Source organism: Pavona decussata, unplaced genomic scaffold (genome assembly GCF_977016875.1).
Source record: "Pavona decussata unplaced genomic scaffold, jaPavDecu1.1 SCAFFOLD_89, whole genome shotgun sequence".
Classification (NCBI taxonomy): domain Eukaryota; kingdom Metazoa; phylum Cnidaria; class Anthozoa; order Scleractinia; family Agariciidae; genus Pavona; species Pavona decussata.
In genome coordinates this window covers 1009785-1025188 of record NW_028145506.1, presented here as the reverse complement: position 1 = coordinate 1025188, position 15404 = coordinate 1009785, and the positions used below count along the sequence as shown (strand labels likewise).

At 37.8% G+C, this 15404-nt stretch overlaps 1 protein-coding gene across 1 annotated transcript; it reads right to left on the bottom strand.

The window, feature by feature from the left end:
* Positions 1–3567: 3567 nt before the first annotated feature.
* Positions 3568–14517, bottom strand: LOC146474452 (coadhesin-like). The gene is made up of 11 exons (XM_085117048.1): positions 14431–14517; positions 13418–13473; positions 12211–12641; positions 10949–11102; positions 9038–9220; positions 7811–7993; positions 7540–7722; positions 7266–7448; positions 4976–5397; positions 4091–4253; positions 3568–3695 (listed from the first exon to the last, which is right to left on the bottom strand). The coding sequence occupies exons 2-10, from the start codon at positions 13461–13463 to the stop codon at positions 4092–4094; spliced, it is 1947 nt and encodes a 648-aa protein (XP_084973174.1). The 5' UTR covers positions 13464–13473; positions 14431–14517; the 3' UTR covers positions 3568–3695; position 4091.
* Between the last annotated feature and the right edge of the window lie 887 nt (positions 14518–15404).

Here is a 15404-nt window from a genome sequence, read left to right as displayed (position 1 = left end):
CACCAGTGACAAATTTTGGCAACAAATTTCATCAACAGAGGCCGAACCAGTCAAAGGTGACGCACGACGAGACAATTTTACCCAAATTTTGTATGATACAAAGAAAACAAAGTGGAAAATAATTAAAAGATAAACGTGGGTGCCCCCCCCCCCCCCGGATGGCTCGAGGATAATGCTGTTCTTCACGAGTGAACAAGATACAATTTAACCACCTACTGGGCACTTGATAAAGTTCGGAGGATATACTGTCTTTAATTGCACGGGAAACTTTGATTGGGATTTTGTCACGAAAATTTTAGCTCTTGCGACTTTTTCTTATTTATTTATTTATTTTTTATGAAAGTTTCGACAATTTTTTTTTTTTCATAGTTTACATGTTTCGGATGAAACCTTCATCCATCTTCAATATAGAAAACCCGCTAGTGGATGTGAAATAAATACAAGCAGTGGCGTAGCGTGGTTTTTTCCGTTTAGGCACGCACAGGATTGAGGGTGTAGTGTGGGTGCATGCTCCCCCTGGAAATTTTTATATTTAGGGCCTCGGAGATGCCATTTCCCTTTTTTTCCAAGGAGAAGTTTCATAAATTAAAGCATGAAAAAGCGCCAACTATTGGGTAACTTTGTTGTTTATTTCTTACCACTGATATTTAACAATTATTCGTCTCAGGCTCAGTAAATATTGGTGACTATAATCCATCAAATATTTTCGCTCGCGCGCGATTGGTCTAAACGCCTCACGTGACGGAATATACCCCAGCTGAAACTGGGGAATATCATCGAGTGATATTCCCCAATTTCAAAAACTTTTAAGGCGCGTCAAGTTTACAATTAAAATTAATGTCAAGAGGGGGGAACGGTTTGCTTTTCTGACCTGCTGGTCGAGTAAGCAGTAGAAAACAACATACGCTCTAGACGTTTTTGATGGTAAACTGTTCTTAAACGAAATGTTCAAATACTCAAGCTCGTTGCTTCTTGTTGCGAAAAATATTTGAAGGATAATAAAAACAATAGCCTCCATTTGGCTTTAAAAATATGCTCAGATATTTGTCCTTGGACATTATCTGCCCCTCGAATCTCACAGTTCTCCTCGAGCTTCGCTCTCAAAAAACAGTTCGCTTCTCGGAACAGATAATGTCCGCGGACAAATATCCGAGCATATTTTCGCGACAAATGGAAGCTATTGTTTATATATTCCCCGAGACGAAGTCGAGTGGAATATTTAACAATTATTCCATGAGCGCGCGTTGGATATGAGATGGTAAATAGCCAACGATGCGCAGGGATTCGCTCTCTTACCTCATAGTCTCTTGCTAATATGTACTGAGACTGAGGCGAATAATTGAAACTAATGCCTATTTTCATTAAAATAAAAGTGTTTCTGGTATGTGATTTTCTCTAAATTAAATCTCATATCTTGAAAGACGAAGAAAAGAACTTTATTTGTTCCAAGTTTCAAGCTCTGATTCAAACTCTTTCCCGCTCAAGGAAGATCGAATATGCGTGCGATACTTGCGGCTCGCAATTCATGCCACGAATTATGAGATCGGGGGCCCATTTCTCGAAAGTCCCGTAACTTACCGGGCCTGGTAAGTGTCTTTGGTTACGAGCCCGTGAATGTTTGAATACCAAACATCACATGTTGGGCCCTAAAACTAATCAGACTGACTGAAGACAGCCATTCAATGTTTTTCGATCCCAGATTTCTTTCCTATTCTGCTCGAAAATAATATAGTGATTCTGGTCAATTAGCCTACGAAACATTTGCGACAAATATAATTTGCATACCATTTCGATGTCGCAGGAAAGAGTGGTGCAAATCAAACTTTACAGCTCCTTTATCTTCATAAATGAAGCAGTCGATCAGCAGAATGGAGAAAAACGTGTGACTTTGTTCCTATCGTGTTGTTTTGAGTGTTCGTTTTTAGCAGCGACGGCTCAAATCAATAAGCCAGTGTGACAAAACAACTGTTAAAGTCGATATTCACTTCGCTGATGTGGGTAACGCGCACGTGATCCTGGCCAGGCACTTGAGCGTTCAGGGCACTTTCAGAAAAGTACTACTTGTGGGCCAAGCTATGACTACCCTGGTGGTGATGGCCTTGTCAAGCTTAAGGACTGTACAAGAGATCTGAGAGCCCACCTTTCCAGCTTTGGTTTTTTCCGCGAAAAAAAAAATCGACGTTCAAGTGTTAGTGCCAGTTTTTGGTTTTTTGACTCACCGTACAGCAAATCATGGAACGTCGATTTTTTTACGAAAGAAAATCTATCCATAACCACAATTAAAAATATAAACTTTGTAAGGACATCCCCTGGCAATAAGCGTCAATTGTGGTTATTGCCGGAGTTACTTTCCTAAACCGGTTTTCTCGTTGTTCCTGCCAGTTTCTTTCAATTTCCGAGAAGATAGGAATCTTGTCTGGTGATGGCCCCGGCAATTAACTTATCACTAGCGAAAGCGGGTAAGGGCCGTAACGAACCTCCGTGGTCGGTGGGGAATTCACTACTACGCTCCTAAATATACTGATTTCATATTTTTAATTGCGACGATGGTGGTTATGGATCTTTGTTTTTTTCCTGCGAAAAATTCGACGTTCCAGCGTCTGTATAACTGTAAGTTAAAAACGAAATGACACTAATACTTGAATTTTTTTCTTATGAGATGGTTGGTCTAGGTTTGTGTAAAGTTTCAAGTTTATTGGGTTATTTTACACCGTGAACGGGGCTTCGTCCTTTGACCTAAATTTTCGCGGTTTTCATCGACCCGTGATCGCACCTAGGCCGCATTTCAAACTCTTGCAATTTTCTCAAAAAATAAAATACCTTGGAACTTTAAAATATGATTTTCGAAAAAAGTTAATCCAAGGATATCTTCAGGCGAAATATAAGAAGTTCGACCAAGTGGTAGCCGAAACGCAGTTCTCGATCCTTACAGACAGCCGCTCTTAAAAATAGGCCTTATCACGATCACGGTTTTCGACGCCATTTTGACGGGTAGGCAAACAGGCTTGAAATAACAGTGTTTGTATGGAAATCCGATGTCAAATAATTTTCGTAAAACATCGTTTCTGAAAAATTCATGAATTGGAAATTTTTGGCACTAGGAAAAGGATTTTAAGAAAAAAATTGGAGGGATGTCGGCTGTGCCACATAGCGTCCAGTCGTGTTTTGAACGTTCCATACATTTCCCTGCATTTTTTCCCGCGAACTATTTTTAGTAGCAGTTCACGGCTGGTTCGCTATACAGACAAATGCATGGAAAGTTCAAAACACGACTGGACGCTTTCTGGCACAGCCACATCCCTCAAATTTTTTTCTTTAAATCGTAATCCTAGTACGAAAAGTTTCCAATTTTTCAGAAGCGGTGTTTTATCAAAAAATATTTGACATCGCATCTCCATACAAACACTGTTATTTCAAGCCTGTTAGCCTACTCGTCAAAATGGCGTCGAAAACCGTAATAAGGCCTATTAAATCACTGTTTAACCACGAGATGTTGCCCGTGAACGGCCATCGTTTTTAGGTGTGAACAAAGTTGAGACAAAAAAATTGAACCACAGAATGCACTGATTCCTGTATAGATTCCACTTTTATTTCATTTATACCAATTCATAATCATCTTCCTTTAATTTCCTTATCCCCATTTTATTCCTGTTAAATCAGACTTCCCCTGGATTTTCTACTTGAAGGAAGCCATGCTAGAAGAAAAAGAGAGACAAGTAAATGTAATGAGATGAAAGAAAGGAGTTTTTCTTGCGGTCAATCCAACAGTAGAAACGGCTCGTAAGTCATCGCTCAGCTTATATTAACACAGGTACAGAAGTTCGCGTTCTCCAAATGCTGTTTGTATTTGCTTTTGTTTCTGTATTACTGTTAAACATGTTCAGATGGTACTGTTTGTGCTTTATTGCAGGCGGCACACTAGTTCTGATCTACGCTCAGCATTGTTTTTTTTTTTTATTTATTTACTACAGAGAACACTGCAGCGTTCATAGGACAATTAGAAACTGCGCGGCGGAACCGGGAAAAAAATTTAATCATATTGCTGTTGTCTTTATTTTCTTTTTATTTTATTTTCCTGATCTCCACCCACCTCACTTTTTGCAGGCGGCCTCGCGGATTTCCCCAAGCTTCTCCTCCAATTGGTCAAAACTTGCCGCCATTACGACCCGATCAGGGCTGTCAGCTATTTTCTCAAGCTCATCTCTTTTGACCTTCCTTCCGATCCCAACAGCAACGCGATGAGCATCACTATCCTAAGTTGAAAGAAGAAGGGCAAATAGTTTAATATGATGTCTTGATGGTCTCTAGTAGAAATTCAGCTAGGTAAGTGTAGAATACATTTTCTTTCTCTGAAAATATGACAACAAAGTTAGAGTACAATATCAAAGTAACTATCGATCTTAGTGTAATTGCGATTGAGCCGATAAAACATGCTTTTAATTCAAGTGGTAATTTACTTATTGGTTTAAGACTAATCGTGTATTGATCATTTTGTATCATCATTTTCGCAACGCAATAAGTTGGACATCATGATAAGATCTTTTCAATTTTTTACCAGAACGTTTCTTCTCCACATGTCCTCGAATAACGTATTTGGCATTAGACAAAACTGAATTTTTCTTTTCATATGAATTCATGTTTGACAGGATAGTTTATATTTAGATGGGGTTTGAGGCTAGGAAACACTTTGAGCTGCCTTTCATAACAACCATTCTGTGTCAGATTGCATATAGCATCTTAAGGTAAGCGGGAGTTTTCTGCAGTCGTTACCTGTCTTCCAAAAGAATTGTTTGTGTTTATGTTGTGTTTCCTATCCACACTAAACTGCCTTCAGCCAAGTGATCTAATACAGAGCTCGGGAAAATTCCTCGGAACATAGGGAACCTCACTGCATCAAACACCCCACTTATCTTAAGATGGCCCTGGACATTGCCTATCTGTTACAGGTCACGTAGGTACTAATTCTTTCACCTACTTTTGGAATCACTTCACTGTAAGGTTTAGCCGTGTGGTGTAACCCCCCATCCGTGAAGACGACGATGATGTTCGGGTTTCCAGGACGGTCTCCATTGGCGCTGGTAAAAATCTTTGTGAAGACCTTCTCGAGCGCTAAGTCTGTACGAGTGGGCGAACTGAGCTCTTCGTCCTTCATTTTGTCAAGCAGTTTCCTCAAGCGCTTTTTCTTACTGGCCACACGGCCTTTAAGAAGGTTTCGCGCTTTTGCTTTACCAGCAAACGACACCACGGCGATGTGCGTTTTCTTTTTCCCAACATTGAACATTCCTATGAAATTCTTGATTGAGTTTAACATGGAGATGTAGTGATCTCTTCTCAGGCTCTTTGTCTTATCGATAACAATTGCAACATCTAGCGGGGGAATTTCGCACTCGTCTGGTTCTGAAGAAGAATATAATAATAATAATAATAATAATAATAATAATAATAATAATAATAATAATAATAATAATAAAAATAATAATAATAATTAATAATAATAATAATAATAATAATTAATAATAATAATAATAATAATAATAATAATAATAATAATAATTTTTAAAATTAAAAATAGTCTTTATTAAAAATGACCAACTCTTTTAAAACACAACCCTATGCACTCCTAAAAATTATGTACATTTTCAGCAAATATAAAATTCTCGTATTCAAATTCTTGTGGTATAAGGACATGTTCAACGTGAAGCTTTAAGATATTTATAAAGAGAAAAAATATATATATTCAATCTGCGTTGAAAAACAAAGGAAATATTTGCTTCTGAAAGATATCATACACTAAAATGTGAAAATTCCAAAACCCCATAATCCTAAATCCTACTTAAATTTTGGCTGGCGCACTTTCCGATGTAATGTCAATGTCAGACATATAATGATAATAATAATAATAATAGTAGTAATAATAATAATAATAATAATAATAATAATAATAATAATAATAATAATAACAATTATAATAATAATAATAATAATAATAATAATTTTTTTTAATTTTTAATATAATGAAAATTTGGTTAAACTCATTCTCACTTCACAAATTTAAATACAGGTTGTGATAAAGCTTTATTAAAAAAAACTGTTCTTGGTGGTCTGGTGGTTTTCAACAGAGCAGATATAAAAACTGTCTATTAATTAAAAAATGAAAAAATATCTATGTGAAACCCATTAATAAAGTATCTATAGCTGTTCATTATAGTATCTGTAATAATAATAATAATAATAATAATAATAATAATAATAATAATAATAATAATAATAATAATGCAAAACATTACGATTTCACTCGAGAGGATTTTCTAGATTTCAATCGTACTGTTTGTTCATATGCAAGCCGACTGTCAAAAACGGAGAATTCGACGGACAAACAGCATCAAACATCAGTGTTTTGCTTTGGATGAAAAAAAATTTTACACTGAGACGCGAAGCAAATAAATATGTGATCAAATGTGTGAGTTAGTTGTAGTCGTCTATTAGCGGGCTTGAATACAGTGCAGTAGAAAAAAAAAACAACAAAGATTTGCGGCAAACTACAAAATATATGGTAAGGTGTTCATTTATCTATAAAATTACGGTCTACGAATAAAACAGTAAACGCAGTTTTCATCTTCCACCACGGCTGCGTTTTCTCAAATGCATTGCAGCTTCTCAGAAGGACGCTCAGTGTTGTTGTTACTAAATTTCGCATCGCTTCTTGAAGCTTGCGGATTTCTCGTTCTTCGCCTTCTCGCTGGTCCAATAAAATCAGGCAATCGAACGAACACACTATAGTAAGTTTATCACTGAATGCTGCCGATGAAATGCTGGCCCTAAGTACGTAAGTTTGAGGGAGCGTCTCGGCTTTTCGAACCGCGCGTAATCAAAAAGGTCGATGCCACGAGATATCGACATTGTACTAAAATAAAACCGTATCCGTTCGCATAAGCTCATAAGTTCTGGCATTTTGTGGATTTCTTGAGACATTTGCACGAAACATTGCAAAAAATCCCCATGTGCTTTACATGGGCAGACGCTTTGTGTCTTTCTGAAACGTGACCGAAATACTGGCCGGTCAGTTTAATTTTATGCCAGCAAGTTATCAGACTTGCCCACCGTATCCCGCCGGTGTTGTGTACTCGCTTCTAATTGGTGCAAGAACAATTAGCTTGTCATCGCTTGCACATGCGCCGAACCGTGAAATACTGCCTTTAATCACCTAAACTTGAAATGTTTAGGCCTGCTACAGGTAACTCATGGCAACCTATATAGTTGCTTACCGCAAGGGTCTTTGTTACATTCCTGCTGTTCCTCAGCTGGTCCCAGGTCCTGCTCGGTGCAGGATTTCCCGCCACCAGATGGAGGTGGATTGGTACAGGTTCTTGAACGTTTCTGAACTCCTCCACCACAAGTTACGCTACAATCTCCCCATTCGCTCCAATCCGTATAGCCACCATCTTCAGCTAAAATTAAAATAAGATCATGTTTAGTTACGTTGTGTTTTATCCAGTAGATTCAATTTAAATTTTAAATATATATTGCAATGCCACTTACGACATTCCTGTGCGTTACATTCCTGCTGTTCCTCAGCTGGTCCTAGGTCCTGCTCGATGCAGGATTTCCCGCCAGCAGATGCAGGGGGATTGGTGCAAGTTCTTGAACGTTTCTGAACTCCTCCACCACAAGTTACGCTACATTCTCCCCATTCGCTCCAATCCGTATAGCCAGCATCTACGGCTAAAATACAAATAAGATCATGTTTTGTTATGTGGATGTCTAGCCAGTAGATTACTTTTAAATTAAAACCGATTGCAATGCAACTTACGACATTCCTGTGCGTTACATTCCTGCTCTTCCTCGGCTGGTCCTAGGCCCTGATCGGTACACGACGGCCCACCCCCAGCTGGAGGTGGATTTGTGCACGTTCTTGAACGTTTCTGAACTCCTCCGCCACAAGTAACACTGCATTCTCCCCACTCAGACCACTCAGTGTAGCCACCGGGTTGAGCTTAAAGCAAATAAAATGAAAGTTATTTTCTTGGGTTCATAAGAACGTGTATTCCTTCTAATCGCAGAGGTTACGTATCGCTGTTAGAACTGCTCGCTTGCGCCATCTCAAAAGAATCGAGAATAGCAAAGTAGAGATAGAAACTACTCATCTTCGCTTAGAAATGGAAAACGGCGAACGATAAAGTAACGCAATGCATATATCAAAACTCTCCTACCCCAAATTCTTCTGGAGCTTGCTTAGCGTTAGCTTTTTCGCTTACGCTTGCTCACATTACAATTTCTATAGGACGTGCTTGCCATTCCCATGGCAAGATACTGATTCAGAACTGATTAGTCAAAATAATGATGTGATTTTGAGTTAATCGATGCTAAAGAATGGGATGAGTAAATATAATCCTTAAAAATTATGATTCCAATTTCAATTCTGCTATGAAATAGATGATGTATATACGCAATGAGAATTCTCGGAAAAAATTTCCGAACCCCCAGCAGGAATCGGCAGTAGTTACTAGTCTGGATGCTCTAACCACTGAGAGGCCACCAATGTTTCTGTCGTTTCTAGAACAACAAGAACAACAAAAGAAAAAAAGACGAGAAGCGTTGTCCCAATGTCTGAAAAATGTTATAAATATCGGCAAAGGTTTGCGCATGCGAGGGCGAAAAATGAAAGGGTCAACGTGACACTACCAGGCTTTAGAATTTGTACATTATTTACGAAGCGTGGGGTAGTAAGGTTCCGGTGATATGATAAAGAGATTAATTAGAATTATGTTTTCGGCAAACGACAGAAATTACCACGTGACCATGATTATCTTTCATTTCCTGCTCACTGATTTCAGTTTCTGAGTAAAATTGATTAGTTTTTCTTTATCATGAAAGGCAAGAATTGCTTTCTCATGTATGTACTCATTTTATCAAGAAAACGCGATTCCAAATCTCTCTATTACTATTATTTTGTTACCAGCGCGGTCCCGTTGCATTACTTCATGAAAACTAAGTCAAATGTTCATTCTTAAGGATATATGCAGAACTTATAACTTACGACACTCCTGGGTGTTACACTCTTCAGATTCTTCTGCTGGTCCAAGGTCCTGTTCCTCACATGTTTTGCCGCCATTTTTTACCGGAGGGTTGGTGCAGGTTCTGGAATGTGTTCGAGATCCTCCTCCACAAGTGGCAGAGCACTCTGACCACTCACTCCATTCAGTGTAACCCCCGTCTTCATCTGTTATAGGTGTGAATGAAATTACAACAGAGAATAAGAGACTATACATCCTTAGCTTCTCCCCTCTTAGATGTTTTCGGTGCCGACCATTTAATGATACTTCCAAGTACTTATGTTAAATTTCGAGTAGTTTCTCTAGAATGGAACATCCAAAACAATTCATTCGAAAAGTAACTTTTTTTTTTTCGGCTTTTATGGCGGAAAAAGTACTAGTTTAGCTTTCCACTTTAGCTGGATTCATAGAAATAAATAGACATTATATTGCAACCCGAAACGTAAAATGTTAAAAAAAAAAACATGCAGTGCGATGACTGCACGTTCACTGCGTTCAACCATACAGCCCATGAGAAGAACGTCTCGTAAACAATACTTTCTATTAACGATTTACTAACGTAAGACAAATAAAAGCTAACTATAAAAATCGATGTTACAAGCACTATCACAGCCTGTACGGGAAAGTCTCTGAGGACCTGGTGAGACTTTTTCGCATTGTTAAAAATGTTCAAAATAAGTCCGATTCTTTGATGAAGAGATGCTATTCATAACATAATTACGACCTATGCTAAACATGCAATCAGACTCGATTCGAGCTAAAGTATTCGTGCAATTGTACACTGAGTTACTTTAACCCTATCTAGACAAATTTAAACCTGAATAACTTTTATAAATATTTGGGGTTTTTTTTAATAAATGCCACGAAACTTAGTGAATTCTTTAGAAATTTATCTGGGAACCATACGATGTGACCAGTTAGTGTTCTTTGGCTTTGATGTTAACGTGGAAACCAATTTTTGACAGGCATTTTTTTTTTCAGAAGATAGATAATCCATTTCTAAAATGAAGAAAAAATACCTTTCTCACTACTGCAACTGCAGTAAGTGTTATGTTTTTTAGCTTATGTTAGTCCTTCTTCCATGATTTTGGTCACTTTTCGTTTATTTTTGGCGCTCTTCTGAAGTTTTGGGAAAATCAGTCCAGCAATCCACGATGGCAGATCAAAGATGGCCGCCATTGGCTCATCATGACGTGATCACCGATCATAATCCCCCCCCCCCCCCACCCCTCCAGCCCCAGACTACGGAAAACAAACCTGTCCAGATAGAGGTTATTATCTTTGTAATGATGTCTTGGTGACATGGAAACGTCGGTTTTTATCATTAGTCTTTACTCGTCTCTGCGAAAAGATCTAACTTTGACTTTCCGTCAGAAAAGGAGATATTAACCCGCCGTTCTTGGGTAAATGCAGTATCGAGACCAAAAGGGTTCTCGTCGGAAATCTTTTATATCTATACTTGGCGTGCTCTCGAAATTCTGACCTCACTTTACACCAAAATACTTTTTTCCGCATGCACTTTTAAATCTGTTCATACCAGTTGTCTGGCTTAAATTTTGGAAGCTAAAGTTGGAGTGTCTAAAGTGACACTTGTACCTTATAATGTAGAAATATATCATTTGGTTTCTACTGTTTCTCTCATATCAATGTTCTCATACACTTTTTCATCTTTTCGTTATCATTTCTTAATTGTTAGGTGTAGGGCAAATCAAGTCATAATTTTTGGTGCGTGTTTAGACATGAGTATATTATAGTTTAATGCATGTTATTCTCAACAACGTATCAAAAGCTCCAAAGTATTAAATAACTACAAAACCTTAAGGAATGGTGTACTTTTTTTTAATCTTTCACTCTGATATTAATATCCTCTTCTATATAAATGTACTAATTCTTACTGCATGTTGCCTCCTCAATCTCCTTCAGCTTGTTACCAAGGTCTTCAAAGCTTTTAGCATTAATCACACTGTCTTCGCTTCCAGCGATTGTGATAAGCTCCTCCTGAGCAATGCTCTTTCCAATTCCCACAGCGATTCGATGAACTCCTTTTTCCTGGGGCCAATGTACTGATATCAATTAGGCTAAGATTGTAATTTAAATTATATCGTGGCTTCCCGGCCGGGGGGTGGACGGGGGGGGGGGGGGGGTTATGGGCAGACGTTGGCTCACCTCTCGATATCCTCCCATCCCAAACCAAAATATGTGATATTTTCTGCTCTGTTTCAGATCATAGCCTGTAATCAGTAGTTTAATTCAGACCATAAAACCCTCCAAATCAATACGTTAATCCACTGAAAATATGCAAGATGATAAATTGGTCGAAAGACCGACATGAAAGCCGAGAACATTTGAATCGTATTTGTGTTGGCCTTTTTATCCCAAATTTACTCGTGAAAACATACCCAACTACAGACCATCCCCACTATATTTTAGAACAAAAAGGACAAAAGCCATACCCTTTGACGTCGTACATATCTATATAGCCTACATAAGAGAGTACCCCCTCCCCCCATGGTGGCTTCTAAATATATCATAACATGTATGAAGATGACAATTGACAATATAAGGTGATTGACGTCCATAAAAGTTCTTTCACTGCATGTTTACATGAGAGTTAGTTGTTTGTGTAAAATAACTGGAAATGATTAAAATATCGAACCGTAGTTCTGAATGTTTTCCGCAGTCCTTTTAAGAAGGCTGAAAAAAATTCCTTTTTAGGTAAAAGTCTGAGAATTGCCTACTAAACTTGTTGAAAGCTCAAATAAGAAATATTTTTAACCTGGGATATAGCTGCCTCTATACACAGAACTGTGAAAATGCAAGATTTAAGGAGCACAATTTCTCGAAATTGGATAATATATTTATAACTTTTGCTATTATTATAAAAATGTTTATTACAAAAAAAAAAAAGGAATTTATAGTTATAATAAGAGCTTTTGCACCTGATAAATCGCAAATGCCAAATAACTAAGTCAAGTTGAAATCAAGGAATATGCCCCGCCACACGAAAATAACACTTGCCATAAAATATCACTCATATTAAATTTAGTGTGAACTGTCGACGCTCACCTAACCACGCCCAAAAACGCGTTTGAACTCATTGTTAAAACAGACACCTTCGGGCTTCATGTTATCCATTTCATATTGAATTTTACCTTACCTCAAGTGGTGGCAATACTTCGTCATAAGACATTGAATTTTGAGCTTTCCCTCCATCCGTGAACACTATAAGGATGTCTGGTGAGTCTGGCCGATCCCCATTCGCTGGTGTATACACTTCTTTGTTGACTGTATCCAGTGCAAGATCAGTCCTTGTAGGCGATCCTAACTTATCGTTGTCTTGCATTTCTTGGATGAGCGCTTTCAAGGCGTCTACACTGTGGTACTGTGAGTCATCCAATCTGGATCGCACGAAGACGTCTCCATGAAAAGTTACAATGGATACGTGATCATTTTCAGGACCCACATTGTACGAGGCAACAAGGTCCTTAATAGCTTCCAACATAGTTACGTAATTAGACGCTCCAACACTTTTGGTCTGGTCAATGGTAATACAAATATCTCTGGGAGGGTAGTCACAAGCCGCCGCCGCTAAAATTAAGACAAAAAAGCAATTCCTCGTAAAAAACAAAATTAAAAGAAATGTAATTTCTTTTATTATTAGCTCTGAAAGTTCGATTATCCAGCTGTGTTTGTTTTGATTCCTTCGTTTGTTTCGGATAAAAGCAGATTCTGTAGACCATATTACATAGTTATTGTAATGCTGCTGATGACGATAATGACAACAATATTACATAGAATATTACATATATATTGCTATTATCTTGTATACCGATGGTGATGATGTTATGGTGATAGAGTTAGGTGAACTATAAAGAAATCTTCCTGCTACATTGGGAACAGAGAGCACGAGGTTATTATGATATTTCAGACTTTGGACTTCGGACTATGCTGGTTTGGCGTGCTATTTAAATCTTTTTTTCAACACTCAGAAGATAATTTTTAACCCAGAAATACCCCCAAAAGTTCCCCACTGAGCATCTAACAGAACACGAATTACTTTTTTTGTGTGAAAACTATCTCGGTCAGCCGATAGTTTTGTACAACGAATATGACAATTTTAATGAAGAAACTTGTGTTTTTGTTTTGTGTTTCTCGTCGTTGTTTGCATGCAAACGTTTAATTGAAAGTGTCTCAGAATTGTCTTCAATGTGCATTTTGGCGAGCAAAACAAAGCTAGCGGGTGGAAGAGTAATAAGAATGCAGCACGCTAAATTGACCAAGTACAACGGACGCCCTACAGCTGCTTCTGCGCAAAAAGGGGAAGTTTGATTCGAAACCAATAAAATTTTACAAATATATCTCACCTGAGTGTACAAGACACATGACGGCCAGCAAGAGAAATACCACCATTTTAGTGTATCTGAAAAATGAAAGAAAAGAAAAGAAGTTTTCCTTAGGAAACCACATCATTCAGTAAATGTGCCTAAGATGCTTACATGTTGAAAATAGAAAATTAATTGAGCTAAGGACAATCAACCAGCACTCGAATCTCTTTACGGTGGCCAAATTACTTTATAGACTCTGTTTATAAAAACAAAACATTCGTTTCTATCCCTCCTTTGAAGTAGCACACGGCTTTTTTAGAAAATAACCCTCTGAATAGATGGGAGAATGAATGTATCAACGGATTAAATGCACCAATGAATAATTTATTTTTAACACGTCGAGCTTGAAACACACCTGAACGTATGCAATTTTACACCCATCATTTCGTTTATCTTTTAACTTAAGCAGGTTATATTTTATCTCCACGTGCGCAATTCAAGATTTTACAAACATGGTTTTAAGCATTTAGGTCGAACATAGCCCTACACGTTTGTCGGCTGTATGTAAAGTGGATAGGTTGGTGAAGATAATCCAACGACCATTTTAATGTACCGTATATAAGATTCCGTGAGATCCCAGTTTCGGTAAGACCTCTTAATTTTTCAAGAACTAAATGATTCTGCTTGGGATTTGTTAATACGCGAGTAGACACATCAAGGGCAAAAACTATTTTTAAGTACTTAATAGCTTCAAGGCCTCGTTTCTTGCTAAGGCCTCCAAAAATGTTCGATTCTCGGTCGAAAATACATCGGGCAAGCAATAATGCGGGCTTGTCTCTGGTCGGTTGTCAGTACTGTGGAACTAGCTATGTTTGATCATTTCAGTTATATTGATAACGAAACGTTCCTCATGATGGAACAAACTCATTGAAGTCAACTGTATCCATTTTAAACTTTGAATGTCTTATTTTGTTTCGAATAATCTGAATTGAAAATTCGTCATTACTATTGTATTTTTATCTGTAACTATCATTTGCTAGGGTTAGTTCTACCTTTCCTGCAATCCTTGGAACGCCAAATCGTATCTCCTCAGTGTGTAACAGGGAGCAAGCAAATGATGTCGCTGTATGGAACAAAATGCGTTTAACGTGGTAAAATCAGGCGGGGGGTGGTTTTCATTAACAGGGGTTTAGAAAAAACAATAGGTGAACCTAAATTTCTAAAAGTGGGTGGACAGGCATGACCCATCCACCCCGAAGAAAGCACAAATTTTCACATTATCTTTTGTCACAAAGTTTCCACATTATTTCACAACCAAACTTCGCTACGGGTTTTGAGATCCAATCTACATATAGCAATTCAAAACTTTCCGGGGAATTTGAAACTCATTCACATGAAAAAATATATACATAACGCCAAGAGTTACCAGGCCTAATTAAAATGCTATTTGGAAAGAAGATGATTACCATATTTTAACACAATGCTACAAGTCAAAACAAGTCCTTTCATAGTAAAAACTGGCTGCGCTATAGTGGCACTTAGCTCTAGAATTCAAAAGACGGGTGTTCTTGAAGAGAGCCTGGGATAAAGATAGAGGAAGAACCAATCCCAAAGCACTGCGCACACTAAACCTAAATCCTCAGAAAATTTTGAAAACACGGAAAAAAATTACAATTGCGATATTGAAATTAAGTTTGGCTGTATTTCACATGGAATATATTTTTTGTGATGGGAGGAGGGGAGGAAGTAGACGAGGCAATTAGCTAAGATATTTGACGTATTATATCAACAATTTTCCGAGCGCCTCATCCGTGATTTTAAACTTCGAGACACTGAGTTATTTTATTGTTTTAAAGAGTCTTGAGATTCTGATTTACTTTTTCTATTGATTCATAGCTTCCACTTCCTGACACCTTTTTTGCTGGAGTATTTTTTCACCATGGAGAAATAGACAATGAGTGAAAGATAATGAATTCAACCTCAAACCAAAAGTATTACGAAAGACAAAGGCAGAAGCTAGCAACGG